This window comes from Sus scrofa, chromosome 6 (genome assembly GCF_000003025.6).
Source record: "Sus scrofa isolate TJ Tabasco breed Duroc chromosome 6, Sscrofa11.1, whole genome shotgun sequence".
Taxonomy (NCBI): domain Eukaryota; kingdom Metazoa; phylum Chordata; class Mammalia; order Artiodactyla; family Suidae; genus Sus; species Sus scrofa.
This window is the reverse complement of record NC_010448.4, coordinates 60,994,028-61,009,683: the sequence shown is the minus strand read 5'-3', so window position 1 is coordinate 61,009,683 and position 15,656 is coordinate 60,994,028. Positions and strand designations below refer to the sequence as shown.

Genomic DNA, 15,656 nt, shown 5'->3' with positions numbered 1-15,656 from the left:
CAAAACCCTACAGTCCAAAGGACTCTAGTTGGGTTATTTGCCAGCTCTTTATTCTCCATGTCACAGTATCAAAAATTGTTCACACTTGATTGTAACCATGTGGTGCAATTGACTTGAGGTCAAGCCCAGCTGTGTTTTCCTCCTGTTCTGTTGCTTCCTGACTGTGTGGTCTTGGGAAAGTGAATTTACCTGTGCGATCTCCATACATGCCCTATACATAGAACCAGAGAATGTAACTAGGCTGTGTGGCAGCTTCCTGATGCATCATAGGTACTGACAAATCATAGATGTGTTAGTTATGAGACTCTGCACCCCAATTTACATAAACTCCGTCCTTCCTGAAATGTATCACTAAGGAAATACTGCCTATGGGACTATGTGATCACGCATATGGATACAGCAAATGACATTACCAACCTTTGGCTCAAGGACACGTCAATTTTCGCAGGAACTCCTCCCTCTTTGCCCTGCTTGATCAATGTCATGATGACCTACAGTCTAATACAATTCTCAAAGTAAATTCACACTAAGACAAGAATGACATTTTTGAGCAAGAGACCTGAGAGTCTTCCTCTTCTTCAGATGGATAGACAACTCCTAAATTCCTATGCAGAGTGTAAAAAGAAAGGGAAAGACTGGTCTCAAAACTGTTTTTTTTTTCAGAACCCAAATAACCATTCTTATTTCTTATCTGAAGCAATTTCCATCCAATGCCTTGTTTATTGTATCAAACTCATGGGCGAACAGTGTTATTCTTCCTTCTGTTTGCTGTGAAAATTCACTCTGTAAGGACACAGATTTAGTAAGAAGAGTGACCAGAGTAAAACAATGATCGCCTGTCCAGAGTTTGACTCATAAATCTACAGCATCACTCTGTATGACAGTCCATTTCCAAGAGAAGCTGGGTGTTCGGTGCCTAGATTCTACAGGCACCGTGAACATTTTTCCTGTTTACTGTGTCTTTGCAGAAACAAGGATGTCAACAAACTTATTTGTCTCTCCACAGATGGAGAGGTCCTTGAAGGTGGGCAACATGACCAGAGTCCAGGAGTTTGTCTTGCTGGGCTTGTCCACAAGGTTGGACATAAGGGACGTCCTGTTTGTCACCTTCCTGGCCCTCTACCTGCTGACCCTCCTGGAGAACACACTCATCATCTTCCTCATCTGCAGTCACACCGACCTCCACAAGCCCATGTACTTCTTCCTGGGAAACCTGAGCTGCCTGGAGATGTGCTACGTGTCAGTGACCACGCCCAGCCTGCTCGTGGGGCTGTGGACGGGACCCTTTCACATCTCCTTCACAGCCTGCATGACCCAGCTCTTCTTCTTCATCTCTCTCATCTGCACGGAGTGCACCCTCCTGGCCTCCATGGCCTATGACCGCTATGTGGCCATCTGCCGCCCACTCCACTACCCACTGCTCATGAGGCCCCAGGTCTGCCTGAACTTGGCCATGGCCTCATGGATTGGTGGGTTACTGGTCTCAGTGGCCAAGACAACATGCATCGCCAGCCTGTCCTACTGTGGCCCCAATGTCCTCAACCAATTTTTCTGTGATGTCTCCCCTCTGCTCAACCTGTCCTGCACCCACGTGGCCCTGACGGAGCTGGTGGACTTCATCTCTGCCATCGTCATCTTCTGTGGGACACTGCTCGTTGCTCTGGCCTCCTACTCAGCCATTGGGCTGACCGTGCTCCGCATGCCTTCGGCCGCTGCCCGGCACAAAGCCTTCTCCACCTGCGCGTCCCACCTGGTGGTGGTGGGCATCTTCTACTCAGCGGCCCTCTTCATCTACTGCCGTCCCAGCCGCATCAAATCCATGGACCTCAACAAGGTTCTCTCCGTCATCTACACGGTGGCCACACCCCTGTGCAACCCCATCATCTACTGCCTGCGGAACAAGGAGGTCCATGCAGTGCTGCAGAAAACCCTCCACTGGCCTTGATCCTGGTCTTGGGACAGTAACCCCACATCTCCTAAATAAAACATTTCATGGATTGAAACACCATAAGCAATATTGAAAAACAAGTTAGGACTTCTGCTGGTGGCATGATGGTAACTAACGTGACTAGCATCCATGAGGACATGGGTTCGATCCCTTGCCTCACTCAGAGGGTTAAGAATCTGGTACTGCCATGAGCTGTGGTGTTGGTTGCAGCTGTGGCTCAGATCTGGCATTGCTGTGGCTGTGGTATAGGCCAGCACAGCTACAGCTCTATGCAACCCCTAGCCTGGGAACGTCCATATGCTGCAGGTGTGGCCCTAAAAATAGAAAAGAAAAACAAGTTAAATACTAAAGGAATATGTTTCTCACCTAATATATAGTGAGTTTTGTAACAAGCAATAGCAAAAATCTTATCTACCAAAGAGAATTGCGAATAATGTCTATGAGAAATCAAATCATTGAAAATGAATGATAACTGACTGGTAATTCCCATGACAAGTTGCTTGACTTCATTAGTAAAACAGGAAATGTACATTTAACCATCCCACCGTTTTTATCACTAGAAGATTGGTAGATATTTCACAAATGTGTCTGTTGCCCCCAGAAGTAGAGATTGATATGTACACAGACATTCTTTGCATCTTTGTTTGTAATAAAAAATCAGAAACAGGAGTTCCCATCATGGCTCAGTGGTTAATGAACACAACTAGTAACCATGAGGTTGCAGGTTCAATCCCTGGCCTCGTTCAGTGGGTTAAGGATGTGGCCTTGCTGTGAGCTATGGTGTAGGTCCAGATGTGGTTCGGACCCCTGTTGCTGTGGCTATGGTGCAGGTCAGCAGCTACAGCTCCAAGTAGACCCCTGGCCTGGGAACCTCCCTATGCCACAGGTGCGGCCCTAAAAAGATTAAGAAAAAAAATCAGAAGCAACCTACCTGTCCATCCTGTGCATGAATTCAACATAACTCATTCATTCTAAGAAGAGCATTTGGGCTACTAAAAATAAATAGATTTGTATATTTTGACCTGGAAATTTGGCTGGTATGTGTATGCTAAATAAAATACTCAGTAAAATACAGTATGAAATACTTTTCTTTTATATTCTTTATTAACTTTTAATTTTACGAGTGTACGTAGACCCAGAAGACCCTCTCTTGTGGTCTTCAGATGAATTAGTGCTTCTCAGAGCAGGTTATGAACATGGGGCTCCATGTTATTGTGCTCCCCAGAACCCAGGATCGGATAAAGGAAGGGCAGAGCAGTTTCTCATCTTTATACTCCAGGCTCTGAGCACAAGGACAGGCATTTGGGAAGAAACCAGAGAACACAGCATGACCCCCACTGCGTGTGGCTCCGAGACTGACTTTTCTCGGCTCCCCCTCCCTTCAAGCCTCTGCAGCACATCAGGAAAAAAACATCTTCCACTCCACCTCTCCTCCTAATCCACAGAGACCAGCGGGGGTCCCTGAGGTCCAGGGCTCCAGTTTAAGCCTGCCTCTCTGCCTCCTTCTCACTGTGAGGCTAGTCAGCTCAGCAATGCAGAGCATCCTGAACTGCAGACAAAAACAAGAGTAAGGGGTTCGTTAGAGTGAATGCCTCATTCAAGACCAGGGGCAGGTCCTCTCCAGATGGACTGAAAGGCAAGTCCTCCATTCCCTGGACTCTCCTCCTCTGGGCAGGAGTCAGATCCACCTGGACATCGGCGCCTTCTCCAGGTGCAGCATCAGCAAGAAGGCGTCTGCACCTACTGTCGCTCAGCTATCCAGTGAGGGGACACGTTCTCTGTGGGTGCAGACGAGGAACAATAGAAAGAACCATTCTCATTAGAACACCCAAGGCATTCTCTGTACCAACTCTAACTAATTTAGACCTATCTCTATAGAGCATATGAACATGCTCTACTGGACATTTCTTCTCTAGGTAAGTAGGTCAAGTGGCTTCTTGAAGACAATCCCATTAGTAAGGGAGAGCTATCCTGAAACGCATGAACATCTGGCTTCGAAGTGGCTTCTAACCACTATGTTATACCATCCCAAGGGATTTGGTATATAGTAGCTACTATTACACGGAATTGATTAATTCTAAGCGAAAGAAAATGATTCCTACATTACAAATTAGGAATAGAGGCTAATGGATTACTTATGCTTCTTTCAGTCACGCCGATGGAAAGTTTTCAGTGTCCAAACACCTGGAGGCTAGACCCTGCCTCTCCTGGTGCACTGCCTCTTTGAGCAAAGCCTTTACTTGATTATGTTTGTGGACTGGAGTGGAAGCAGACTTTTCCAAGACCAGAATCTGTCTTCTCGTGAGAGAAGTTAGGAGCGTCATTAGGACAACAGGGTTCAAATCCAATTCTGTGTACCTCTGGGCCCAAGATTTAACAATAACACTCTTCTGTCCCTCATTCACAGAAGTTACGCATTTCAAGGTAGAGTTGCTTCCCCTATTCTTGATGCACATACAACTGGAACATGAAAAGGTTACGTCGAATCCTAACTAGGACCACAGAGCTAGGGTTTTGTTTGCCTTAATGAGATGGTCATTCAGGTGTGGCCATAGGAGGAGAGAGAAGAGATGCTCAGAAAAAAGGAAGTTTTACACTCCCGGGTCCTAGAGACATGAGGCTCACTGTACAGGGCCACTTGGGAAAGAGAGGGGTGTCATGAGACGAGAGCGAGGGAAGAACTTAGGCCACCACTGTCTCTGGGGTTAAAGGCAGGACCAAGAAGAGAACTTAGCATGAGCTGGTTTGCATAATTTTGGCAGGCTTTGGACTGGAGGGGTAGCGCCTCATTGCCTGGTGCCTGGACCTGGGATGACTCGGGCAGAGGAACAGCCCGCTGGGGTTCAAGGACCAGATAGTTGAGGTATGGCCTGGATGGGTTGGTTTGCATAAGGAATACATGCTCTTAGCTATCTCTCAAAGTTGGTTAGCCCAGGGAAGGCAGTCTCTCCTCAGCCAGAACACTTTCTTCTAGTGTCAGAACATCCTAATACAAAGAACGGAAACCCAGTTTCCTGGGAAGCTCATGTTCAGCATCATGGACAGCCCCCATCAGCCCGTACTGATGCTTAGACCTTTACAGGGACAAAAGATAGATCCAAGGAGCTCCCCTTGGGGCACAGCGGAAACGAATTTGACTAGTATCCATGAGGAGGTGGGTTCCATCCCTGGCCTCGCTCAGTGGGTTGGGGATCTGGCATTGCTGCGAGCTGGGTGTAGGTCAAAGATGCAGCTCAGATCTCACGTGGCTGGAGATGTGGCTGGCAATTGCAGCTCCAATTCAACCCCTAGCTTGGGAACTTCCATATGCCATGGGTGAGGCCTTAAAAAGGGGAAAAAAATAAAGGCATATCCACCCAACTTTGGTATGAACTTTGGTAAAAAGTCTGAAGTTGTACAGTCAGCAACTATATATGTGGCTATATTTTTATTCAGTCCTCTCAGTAACCCTATGAGGTAAGATGGCAATTCTCACATAGTATTGACTCAAACATTGAGTCTCTGAAATATTAAGGAGGCAAGACATTTTACTTTCTGAAACTCAGTCATCATCCTTGAAAAATAACGATAATGATACCATTTTTTAAAGTTCTTTGAGACAACTCAATAAAATAACATGGAAAATTCTTGGCACAGCGCCTGGAATACTATTTTGAAGAAGGGTCTTAAGAAACACTTGAACTTTTGTTGCATTGTTAATTGTGGCAAATAACTGGGGAAAATGACATTCCCAAGGTTTTCTATGGACTGATCCTTGACCACCTCTCCATCCTCATCTCTCTCTGCTTTTTGTGCTTCTAAACCCAGCTTCAATGCATGGGTTTTCCATACAAGCCTTGCCGTAGACATCTTTGCCCAAGCACTTTTGCCACAAACATGGTCACTGCATACCTAATTGGCAGTTTTCCCATAAAAGATCAAAGAACTGCCTGACACTTTGGTTTAAACTAGTTGATGCTTTGGATTCATTTCCCCCATTGATCATATACCTCTATTTTTATATTACATAAATCTTAGTCCTTATAACGATCTATACATTGACAAGCAGACATGACAGTCTTTTAAAAGTGGATGTTAACAGGAGTTCCAGTCGTGGCTCAGTGGTTAACGAATCCGACTAGGAACCATGAGGTTGTGGGTTCGATCCCTGGCCTTGGTCAGTGGGTTAAGGATCCAGCATTTCCGTGAGCTGTGGTGTAGGTTGCAGATGCATCTTGGATCCCCCATTGCTATGGCTGTGGTGTAGGCTGGCAGCAACAGCTCCCTATTAGACCCCTAGCCTGGGAACCTCCATATGCCGCAGGAGCAGCCCTAGAAAAGGCAATAAAAAAAAGAAAAAGAAAAAAAAGAAAAAAATGGATGTTAACAATTACCTATAGTGACCTGATAGAAATTTGGTGATAAAACTTACCATAAGTGTGAAATAAGAGCATGTAAGGCCAGGTTGCACAGTATACTGGAAAATGAGAGTATTGGTTTGTAAATCCTTCGATGATTTGGTGATTTTTTGCACAACTTTGAAACTTTCTCCAACAGACATGTGACAACATGCCAAGAACAAGTGATACTGTAGGTTTTCACAAGATGATCCAGAGCTCACTTACAAATGTTCGGAAACTGATGCCTCTCTTAGCGAAGGAATAAATTTTGGCGAAAAAGACAGAGTGTGATGCCAAACGAGAGGATGCATCAGCGCGTGGTCACAGCGCGTGGTCATTACGGAGAGGGGCCTGAAAGGCTGGGTCCACAAGAAACTGTTCTCTCTCTTTCTCACAAGAAGTCAGCTCCCCCTGCACAGAGACCAAATGCATCCCGGTCACCTGTGTATTCCATGTTCCTAGCATAGAAATGGAAGCCCAGTGAATGTCACTGATTGGCTTCTGTAATTTATACCCTATGGACAGAAGGACTCTGTCGCTGAGTTATCTGCCAACTCTCTGCTCTCTGTATCTCAGGAGAAAAAGGCTTTGGGGCTCCACAGCCTTGATCGTGGCAATGTGGTGCAGTGGAATTGGCATAGCACTGAAGTGCGACTCGGCTGTTTTTGACCCTGGTGCTTCCTGGCTGTGTGATCTCGGGCAAGTGATTTTACCTGTCTGAGTCTCGTAGCTGTGTTTTGGCATAGAATAAAAATATAACTAGGATTTCTGGCATGTTACTGGCTTGTGGACTCAGTGGAATTATAGAAGTTTTCAAGAATAGATTGTGTGCCCCAGTTTATGTAACAATTTCCTCTGTGAGCCTCAAGTTCCTTAAGTATAACAGTGGAGAAATAATGCTTATGTCTGTATGTGATTACACAGATTGGGTACATAAATTACATTTTCAACCCTCTGCTGAAAGGTGTGTGCACGTTTGTGGGAATCCAACGCAGGAAGGAAGCTGCCCCTTCGTCCTTACTGAACACGGTAACTGAGCATAATATAATCTAGAATATAAGATTGCATTACGGGAAGAGAAGCATTTTCACAGAAAGAGAGAGCTTCCTGTCTTGGATTTATAGAATACGCCTAAATTCCTGCGTAGCATGTAGAAAAGAGGGAAAAGTTAATTCAGAAAGAACCTCTTTCAGAATAGAAATGACAACCATTCTAATTTATTCTGTAGAGCAACTTGCCATCAAATGCTTCATTTAATTTGTTGTAAAAACCTTGGGAGGCAAGTGGTATCCCAGTTTTCAGTCAGTCCAGTTGTTTGGTTAAAGACCTAGACTTACTAAGAAGAACAATTAGAGTATCCAAGATCATCTGCTCTCATGCTCAGCCTTTATCTCATGTAACGAAAGCATTTTTCTCTGTAACAGCCCATTTCCAAGAGAAGCTGGGTGTTCGGTGCCTGGGTTCTACAGGCACCATGAACATTTTCTCATTTTTTTTTTTTTTTACTACTGTGCCTCCGTAGAAACTAGAATGTCAACAAATTTTGTCTCTCCACAGATGGAGAGGTCCGTGAAGGTGGGCAACATGACCAGAGTCCAGGAGTTTGTCTTGCTGGGCTTGTCCACAAGGTTGGACATAAGGGACGTCCTATTTGTCACCTTCCTGGCCCTCTACCTGCTGACCCTCCTGGAGAACACACTCATCGTCTTCCTCATCTGCAGTCACACCGACCTCCACAAGCCCATGTACTTCTTCCTGGGCAACCTGAGCTGCCTGGAGATGTGCTACGTGTCAGTGACCACGCCCAGCCTGCTCGTGGGACTGTGGACGGGACCCTTTCACATCTCCTTCACAGCCTGCATGACCCAGCTCTTCTTCTTCGTCTCTCTCATCTGCACGGAGTGCACCCTCCTGGCCTCCATGGCCTATGACCGCTATGTGGCCATCTGCCGCCCACTCCACTACCCACTGCTCATGAGGCCCCAGGTCTGCCTAAGCCTGGCCATGACATCGTGGACTGGGGGGATGCTGGTCTCAGTGATCAAAACAGCATGCATCGCCAGCCTGTCCTACTGTGGCCCCAATGTCCTCAACCAATTTTTCTGTGATGTCTCCCCTCTGCTCAACCTGTCCTGCACCCACGTGGCCCTGACGGAGCTGGTGGACTTCATCTCTGCCATCGTCATCTTCTGTGGGACACTGCTCGTTGCTCTGGCCTCCTACTCAGCCATTGGGCTGACCGTGCTCCGCATGCCTTCGGCCGCTGCCCGGCACAAAGCCTTCTCCACCTGCGCGTCCCACCTGGTGGTGGTGGGCATCTTCTACTCAGCGGCCCTCTTCATCTACTGCCGTCCCAGCCGCATCAAATCCATGGACCTCAACAAGGTTCTCTCCGTCATCTACACGGTGGCCACACCCCTGTGCAACCCCATCATCTACTGCCTGCGGAACAAGGAGGTCCATGCAGTGCTGCAGAAAACCCTCCACTGGCCTTGATCCTGGTCTTGGGACGTTAGTCTGACTTAAATTTTTCACGGTCCCAAACACCATAATGATATTGAAGGCAAAGGAAATGCAGGAGAAATGTATTTCCCATCTAGTAGACATGAGTTTATATCCATCAATAGCAAATGCTGAATTACCCTTGAGAAAAGTGGGCAATGTCCAGGAGAAAGCAACTCCTCACAGATGAGTCATAACTGCGTCATTAACACACACGACCAGATGCTCAAGTTTGCTAGCAATTGGAGACACACAGATATAACAATCCCACATTCAATTCCTAGAAGATGGACAAATATTTCCCAAGTGTCTCTATTTGTCCCTACAAGTGAAGAGAGATAATATGTGCAATGATATTCCTTGTATCTTTGTAATGAAAAAAATTAGAAGTAACCTAAGTGTCCATCAAAAAAATGAATGGATACAATACATTTTAATACCTTCATCTGAAAGGAACATCTGGCTATGAAATAACCTAAGTGTCCATCAAACGAATGAATGGATACAATACATCATATTACCTTCATCTGAGAGGAACATCTGGCTGTGAAATGAAAAGAAGCAGATTTTTAGTGTCACATGGAAACATGGTAGAGATTTATGTATTAAAGCAAAATCATGACCAACTATGGATTCCTTTAGTTTTATTTTTTTGTTTGTTGTCTTTTAATTTTTATACAATTTCAGACTTACAGAAAAGTTGCAAGAGTACTTAAAACTCTGATATATTTTATGCATTGTCACAAATTGTTTAGTTTTTCTCCATTTTCTTATTTTCTCTCTCTTTCTTCCTCTCATGTCCATTTTTTTCAAAATTATTTGAAAGTGATTTAGAGATATTTTGCCCATTTATTTGTACATGCTTTAGTGTTTGTTTCCTAAAAGCAAGGACATTATTTTACAATTTGAAACAGAGGAAAATAACTGAAGAATTTCTAACCCATACCTCTTTGAAAAGCAACTCTACTAACTAGAGCATAATATTTGTTTTCCACTCTGTATATAAAATTTATTTATAATGAAATGCACAAATCTTAGACGTCAGTCAATATTTTTTGAAGAATGTGTATATCAACACCCCCATAAATATGCAGCACATTTATTTTTTTCTAGAAAGTTCTCTCTTACTCCTTTTCTCTTAGTTCTGCCAGAGGTAATCAGTTTTCTGACTTTTTTCACCACAGATTTGCTCTTATCTGTTCCAGAGTATATACTCATTTGTGTATGACTTTTTTGACCGGCAGTGTTTGTACTGGCAAAAGCTAGGAAACTACACAAATGTTTATGAATAAAGGACTTGTTAAACATATTATGGTCCATTCCTTGGAGACCTGACTGCGCCATACCTCTAACAGACTCTTCTTCCACCCTCACCACCTTTGCACCAGACATCCCTATATGGTTCACGGTCAAGTATTTCAAAGTTAAAACAAGTCACATTAAGGAAAACTTTCTAGGAGTCAAGGTCCAAGTCTTAGTCTTATTCCCCCTCAATCAACAAACATTACATTGCAAAGAATACAGAAATAGGAGTTCCCTGGTGGCCCAGCAATTAAGGACTTGGTGTTGTCACTGCTGTGGCTTGGGTTCAATCCCTAGCCTGGGAACTTCCTCATGCCATGGGCAGGAAAAGGAAGAAAGAAGACAGAAATAAAATATGAAGACCCTTCTCTGAATGAATCACAGGTTAGTTGTGAGAGAATCAAGGTAGTCATAATTATGTGTTTCCAGAACTAAGCAGTTTTTAGACATAAGTGAAAAAAGAATTCGCGTTCATGACTGCCTACTGTGTGTCTATCACTGTGATAGATGGGTACCCATCCCTGTTAATTTAACTTTTCCTTCATCTCTGAGATGTGCAGGTGATCTCCACTGCACCTGTGTTAGTGCCAGCAGTAGTTACCACTCACTAACCATCTACCGGGTCTAGGAACAGTGACAAGTGGGCGATTTACAGGCACTAGGTAGTTTAATCTTCAAGACGACTCTTCACTATGTGTCATCACCCCATGACAGAGGGAGACACAGAGGCTGAGGGGTGGAGGCAAAGTCCCGCCACCTCTGAATGACAGACCAGGAATTCAAGATCAGGTATTCATGCTCCAAACTCCCAGAGCATTTCTCTCCCTTGGTTTGGAGCCCAGGCATTCCACCACGTTTCTGGGTAACCACTGGGGATCATGACATTTTCACTCTATAACACTGCTCTCTGACTGGCGGCAAAGGGTTAATTCTTGGTGTCTGCAAAAGGAGGAAGTGGGGGAACACATCTCTAAGTCAGTGGAAATGAGCCTGAAGGATGAATTAAATTTCATGTGGAGGGGAAGGGAAAAGACAGGCTGGGTAGAAGGACCAGCATGGGCAGAGACGTACAAAATGCACTGTTTGGGGTGTGCGTGTATGAGAATAGGGAAGAGACACGAGGTACATTCATGAGCGTGTGAAAGTATTTTAACTTTGATTCTCTCAAAAGATGGGAGAAAAAAATACATACTGGTGAGGATGTGGGCCATACCATTTGCTCAAAATATTTTTCATTGTTTTCTGAACATGGCATAATGTGAACAGATGGTTTTGCTGGTCCTGAAAAAAACTCTACACTAGAGTTATGGGCACTTTACTTCTAAGCCTATCTATTTGATTTGGTTGCACGAAAGAGAGAAATAATGAAAAATAATACATGGATAGGGTTCCCTCCAAATATTCATTGGGAATTCCAGGAATAGATAGAAGAGCTGTTTGGTATGAAGCCCAAAGCATAGAGAAGAAAAACTATGTCACATATACAGAATACTGAATGTTGGATGCCAGCTTAGGGAGCTAAGGTATTCAGAAGGCACTGGGGAAAGGAATTTTTAATTTTCTATGTGAGCTGGAAGAGTGTTCTATTTATCTGTTTCTTGTATCAAACAAGTTATGTTGTAACACTTCTGAGAGACAGAACTCTTATATTCCTCCTATGATAAGTTTTCCCAGACCTCCAGCTTCCCCTCTTCTTAAAACCCATGGGTTCTTCACCTCTTATGATATTATAATATGGTACAAAGGTCTCCTTCAGGCTCAGCACCTCCCCGTGTTCTGGGAGGACCTTGAGAGCAGGAATTAATTTCATTCAGTTTTGCAATCCCAGTATCCATCATAAGTCCTGTCATGGTTGAGAGGTTCCAAGCTGCATGAGTACAGCCTCGGAGCCATTGTTAGTTCTTAGTCACCTTCCCAAGCCCCAGTACAATTTTGCGAAAATTTTCCCTTCAAAGTTGTCTCTAAATCCACAGAGATTAGGACAGTCCTCTAAGGTCCGTCCTTTGGATTTAAACTTGTCCTTTTTCTTCAGCTGGCTGAAGGAGCAGCGTGCTCCTGGCAGCGCCTAGAACACACAGATGGAGAAACGAGGAGAGGCAGTGAGCTCGTCAATCAGGACCAAAGACAACGTCTTCCAAACAGTCCTGAGATCCTCGACTACACTGGACAATGCTTTGTCTTCACGTGCGTCCAGGGGCAGACGCTGAATGTTTGTTATCCCCAGAGTCTCCTTGAGGAAGGACAAGCAGGACCTGTCTCCTTTAACCAAGAGGTAAGAAAATAGCATCATTTAATTTGGAACAGAAAAGAGAGAGCACCAGGAAAAGCCCCACCCCTATAAGGTGCCCAAAGTCACCCCAAAGGGTGCCAGACACTACCTGAGTGCCACAAAGGCTATTTTGGACTTAATCCCCATGGCAGTCTGAAGAAGTCAGAGTTGTTACCTCCATACTTAAGACAAAGACATGAGGCTCAGAGGTTCAGTCTTTGTCTAAGTCAGAGAGAGCCCAGGTTACAACGAATTCTGTCTGACTCCAAAGACCTTCTCTTAACCTGCATGCCAGTAATTCACGAAGGCTCATGAAATACGTGTCTTAGGTCCACACTAGCCTTTAAAATCACATGGCATAGAATATGGGAGAAAATATTGAAAGGACTCAAAATAAGGGTAAGTGGTTTTTGTTAAGTTTCTAGATTTATATGGGATGTGTGTGTGATTGTGACTAGGTCACAATGTAAAATGTATTTCTTACTGTGGGCCATGGGAAATACACTAGATTATACTGCGTCTAAATTCTTTCATACACAGAACACAGGTAATATGAAAGCTATCATCAGACAGTATCTTTTTGTTCCTAGTGGAAGTATTATCATTTCAGTAATAGGTAACTCAGGCTACAAGAAATTAAGAATCTTTCAGTTACCCAGCTAGCAAGTTGGTCATAAGTTTCCTTGTGGGGCAAAAGCCAGGTGGGTGATAACCACATGCCAGGTCTTCTGACAAGTGTTTGTGGAATCGACTCCCAATTTTTGAATCATCCGCAAAGAGCCCAGTGCTTTTTTCGGTACATGTATCCATTCTTCAGCAGTTTAATCAGGGACATTCTAAGGCATCTGAATTTATCAGAGGGGCAAAGCCTTCACGAAGATGTTAAGTCCTGAACAGGGGTACATAGACAGGAAAGAAAGGCAGAAGAAGGAACAGAGATAAACCCGGGAAAAGAAGGACATCAAGTCCGTGGCAGGAAGTGGTGGCAGGCATTCGTTTTCAGGACCAAGGACAGTGTCCTGTCCACCCGGCTCAACACTTACTCAAGTCCAAGGGCAGCCCAACCTGAGCCACTCAGAGCGAGGACGCCCACCCTCAACCCTATGCTCCTCTGAAAAATGAAGCACTGTGCCAAAATACCAAGATGAAAATTTCCACCGAGAACATATCTCCCCTCTTGGGCAAAACTGCATCCCTGTAATTAAAAAACAACATTAACTACAAATAATTTACTGCCATTGTATTATTTAACATTTTTTCCATCTGTTACTTGAAGGGGACTATTTTAGTGATCTCATCTATCTTTGCATAAACCAACACACTTGGAAGCATGGTGATTTTTCCTTAATTTGGACATGGCGAGACTCTTCCAGGAGCATTTTTTACTAAAACGAATGAGGGAAATGGCACTAAAGCAAGGGAGAAATTACACAGTATTTGATTCGGAGAGATCTTGGAACTCATACTTGAAGTGTGAATTGGACTATGTTTTTAAGGAGGGGTACATAAAAATACAAGTGCAGGAATATGCTGGCACTATTTCTGGAAGGACTCACAGGAAACCGTTGAGTCGTTACCTCTAGAGAAGGATGTTGGCATGAGAAAAGTTCCTTTAAATTTCATTTTAAAAATTAACATGCATAAAATTGGTGTACAGGTACGTGCATTTTAACACATACACAAGGTCCTTTTGAGCATGGCTTTTATATAAACAGTAGGTGCAAAAGAAAATATGCAGCACAGGAGGAGCGTATAAAAATAACAGAGCAGTGAATGCCCTGTATTCACTCACCACTTGAAGAAGGACACGACCATTTATCGGACCATTTATCGTCTCTGCGTGCCCTCCCCAGCCCATTCCTCCCCACTATCTTGAATTTGGGACCCAACATTTGCCTACTTTATTTTGCCACATGGCTTTTTATCTCTAAACAACGTATTCCTTAAGCTTTTGCAAGGGTTCATTTCTTATAAACGGAATTACCACTCTTTGCCCACTGAGATGAACATCTTTTTTTTTTCTCATTACGTTTCTAAGGTTGATTCATTGATGATGTTAGATGTGGTTCTGATCCATTTATTTACTTGCAGGAGAGTACCCCATTCTATAAAGAGATCACAATTCACATATCAATCCTATTATGGGACACTTGAGATGTTTACATTATGTGTTTTTATTTTTGCCAGGAAAACTGTGCTGCTATGAACATTACTCTGGATAGAGATACGCTTGAACGTAGAATTTCTAGGACAGATTTACTCGATAATGCCAAATTGTCTTCTGAAGTTTTCGAATCAGTTCAGGCTCCTTGCAGTAGTGTATGAAAGTTCTCATTGTTAAACTTTATGTTTTCAGAATTCCACAATTCCACAGCTGTAAAATGGTGTTTAATTTTGGTTTTAATTTCCATTTCCTTGGTTCCCAATAAGATGGGCATATTTTTACACTTCTAGTGACTAACATTCTTTGGTAAGATACACATTCAGAACTTTGCCCATTTTTCTGCTAAAAATTTTTGCATATCAATTGACCCATTTCTCTGCAATTCCCACCCAAGAATCCCTCTTCACTTATACATATGGCAAGTGTATTTTTTCCAGTTTGTTAGTTTTCTTCTAATATTTTGTAGTGATCAGAATTTTTTAATGATCTTAATTTTCGAAATTTTATTTATTTTTCTTTTTAATGAGTTTTATTTTTCCATTATAGTTGGTTTACAGCGTTCTATCAATTTCTACTGCAGAGCAAAGTGACCCAGTCACACATACATATATACATTCTTTTTCTCACATTATCTCCCATCATGTTCCATCATAAGTGACAGATATAGTTCCCTGTGCCGTACAGCAGGATCTCATTGCTTATCCACTCTAATTTTTACATTTTAAAGTGGAAAAGTTTTTTATTCTTTCCCCTTATTGTCATTGTATTCTAAACTGTCCAATGTTGAAAAGACATGCTTCTGTATTTTTTTCTAAAATCTCAGAGATTTGCACTTCGCATGTATGTTTTTAGCCCAGTCGAAATTGATTTTTTGTGTGTGTGCATGCTATGTGATGTAGGGTTTCATCCTCTTTTTATTTCTCTATACTGATAACTAATTATTCAAGAACCATTCCTTCCAAAGGCTGTCCTCTTCCTCACCTGTCTACAATACAATTTATGTCATGAATCAAGTTTGTATCTATGCTTGGTCGGTTTCTGGGCTTTATTCCATTCTATTATTCCAATAATCTCTGAAAGTTAATTTGCATT

At 43.3% G+C, this 15,656-nt stretch overlaps 2 protein-coding genes across 2 annotated transcripts; both read left to right on the top strand.

Annotated features, from left to right (window-relative positions):
• Nucleotides 1,034-1,945, top strand: LOC100623819 (olfactory receptor 5-like). Its single transcript, XM_003356095.3, has one exon. It carries the CDS (start codon nt 1,034-1,036, stop codon nt 1,943-1,945), a length of 912 nt encoding a protein of 303 aa, XP_003356143.3.
• Nucleotides 7,885-8,823, top strand: LOC100623415 (olfactory receptor 5-like). The gene has a single exon (XM_003356091.1). The coding sequence runs from the start codon at nt 7,885-7,887 to the stop codon at nt 8,821-8,823; it is 939 nt and encodes a 312-aa protein (XP_003356139.1).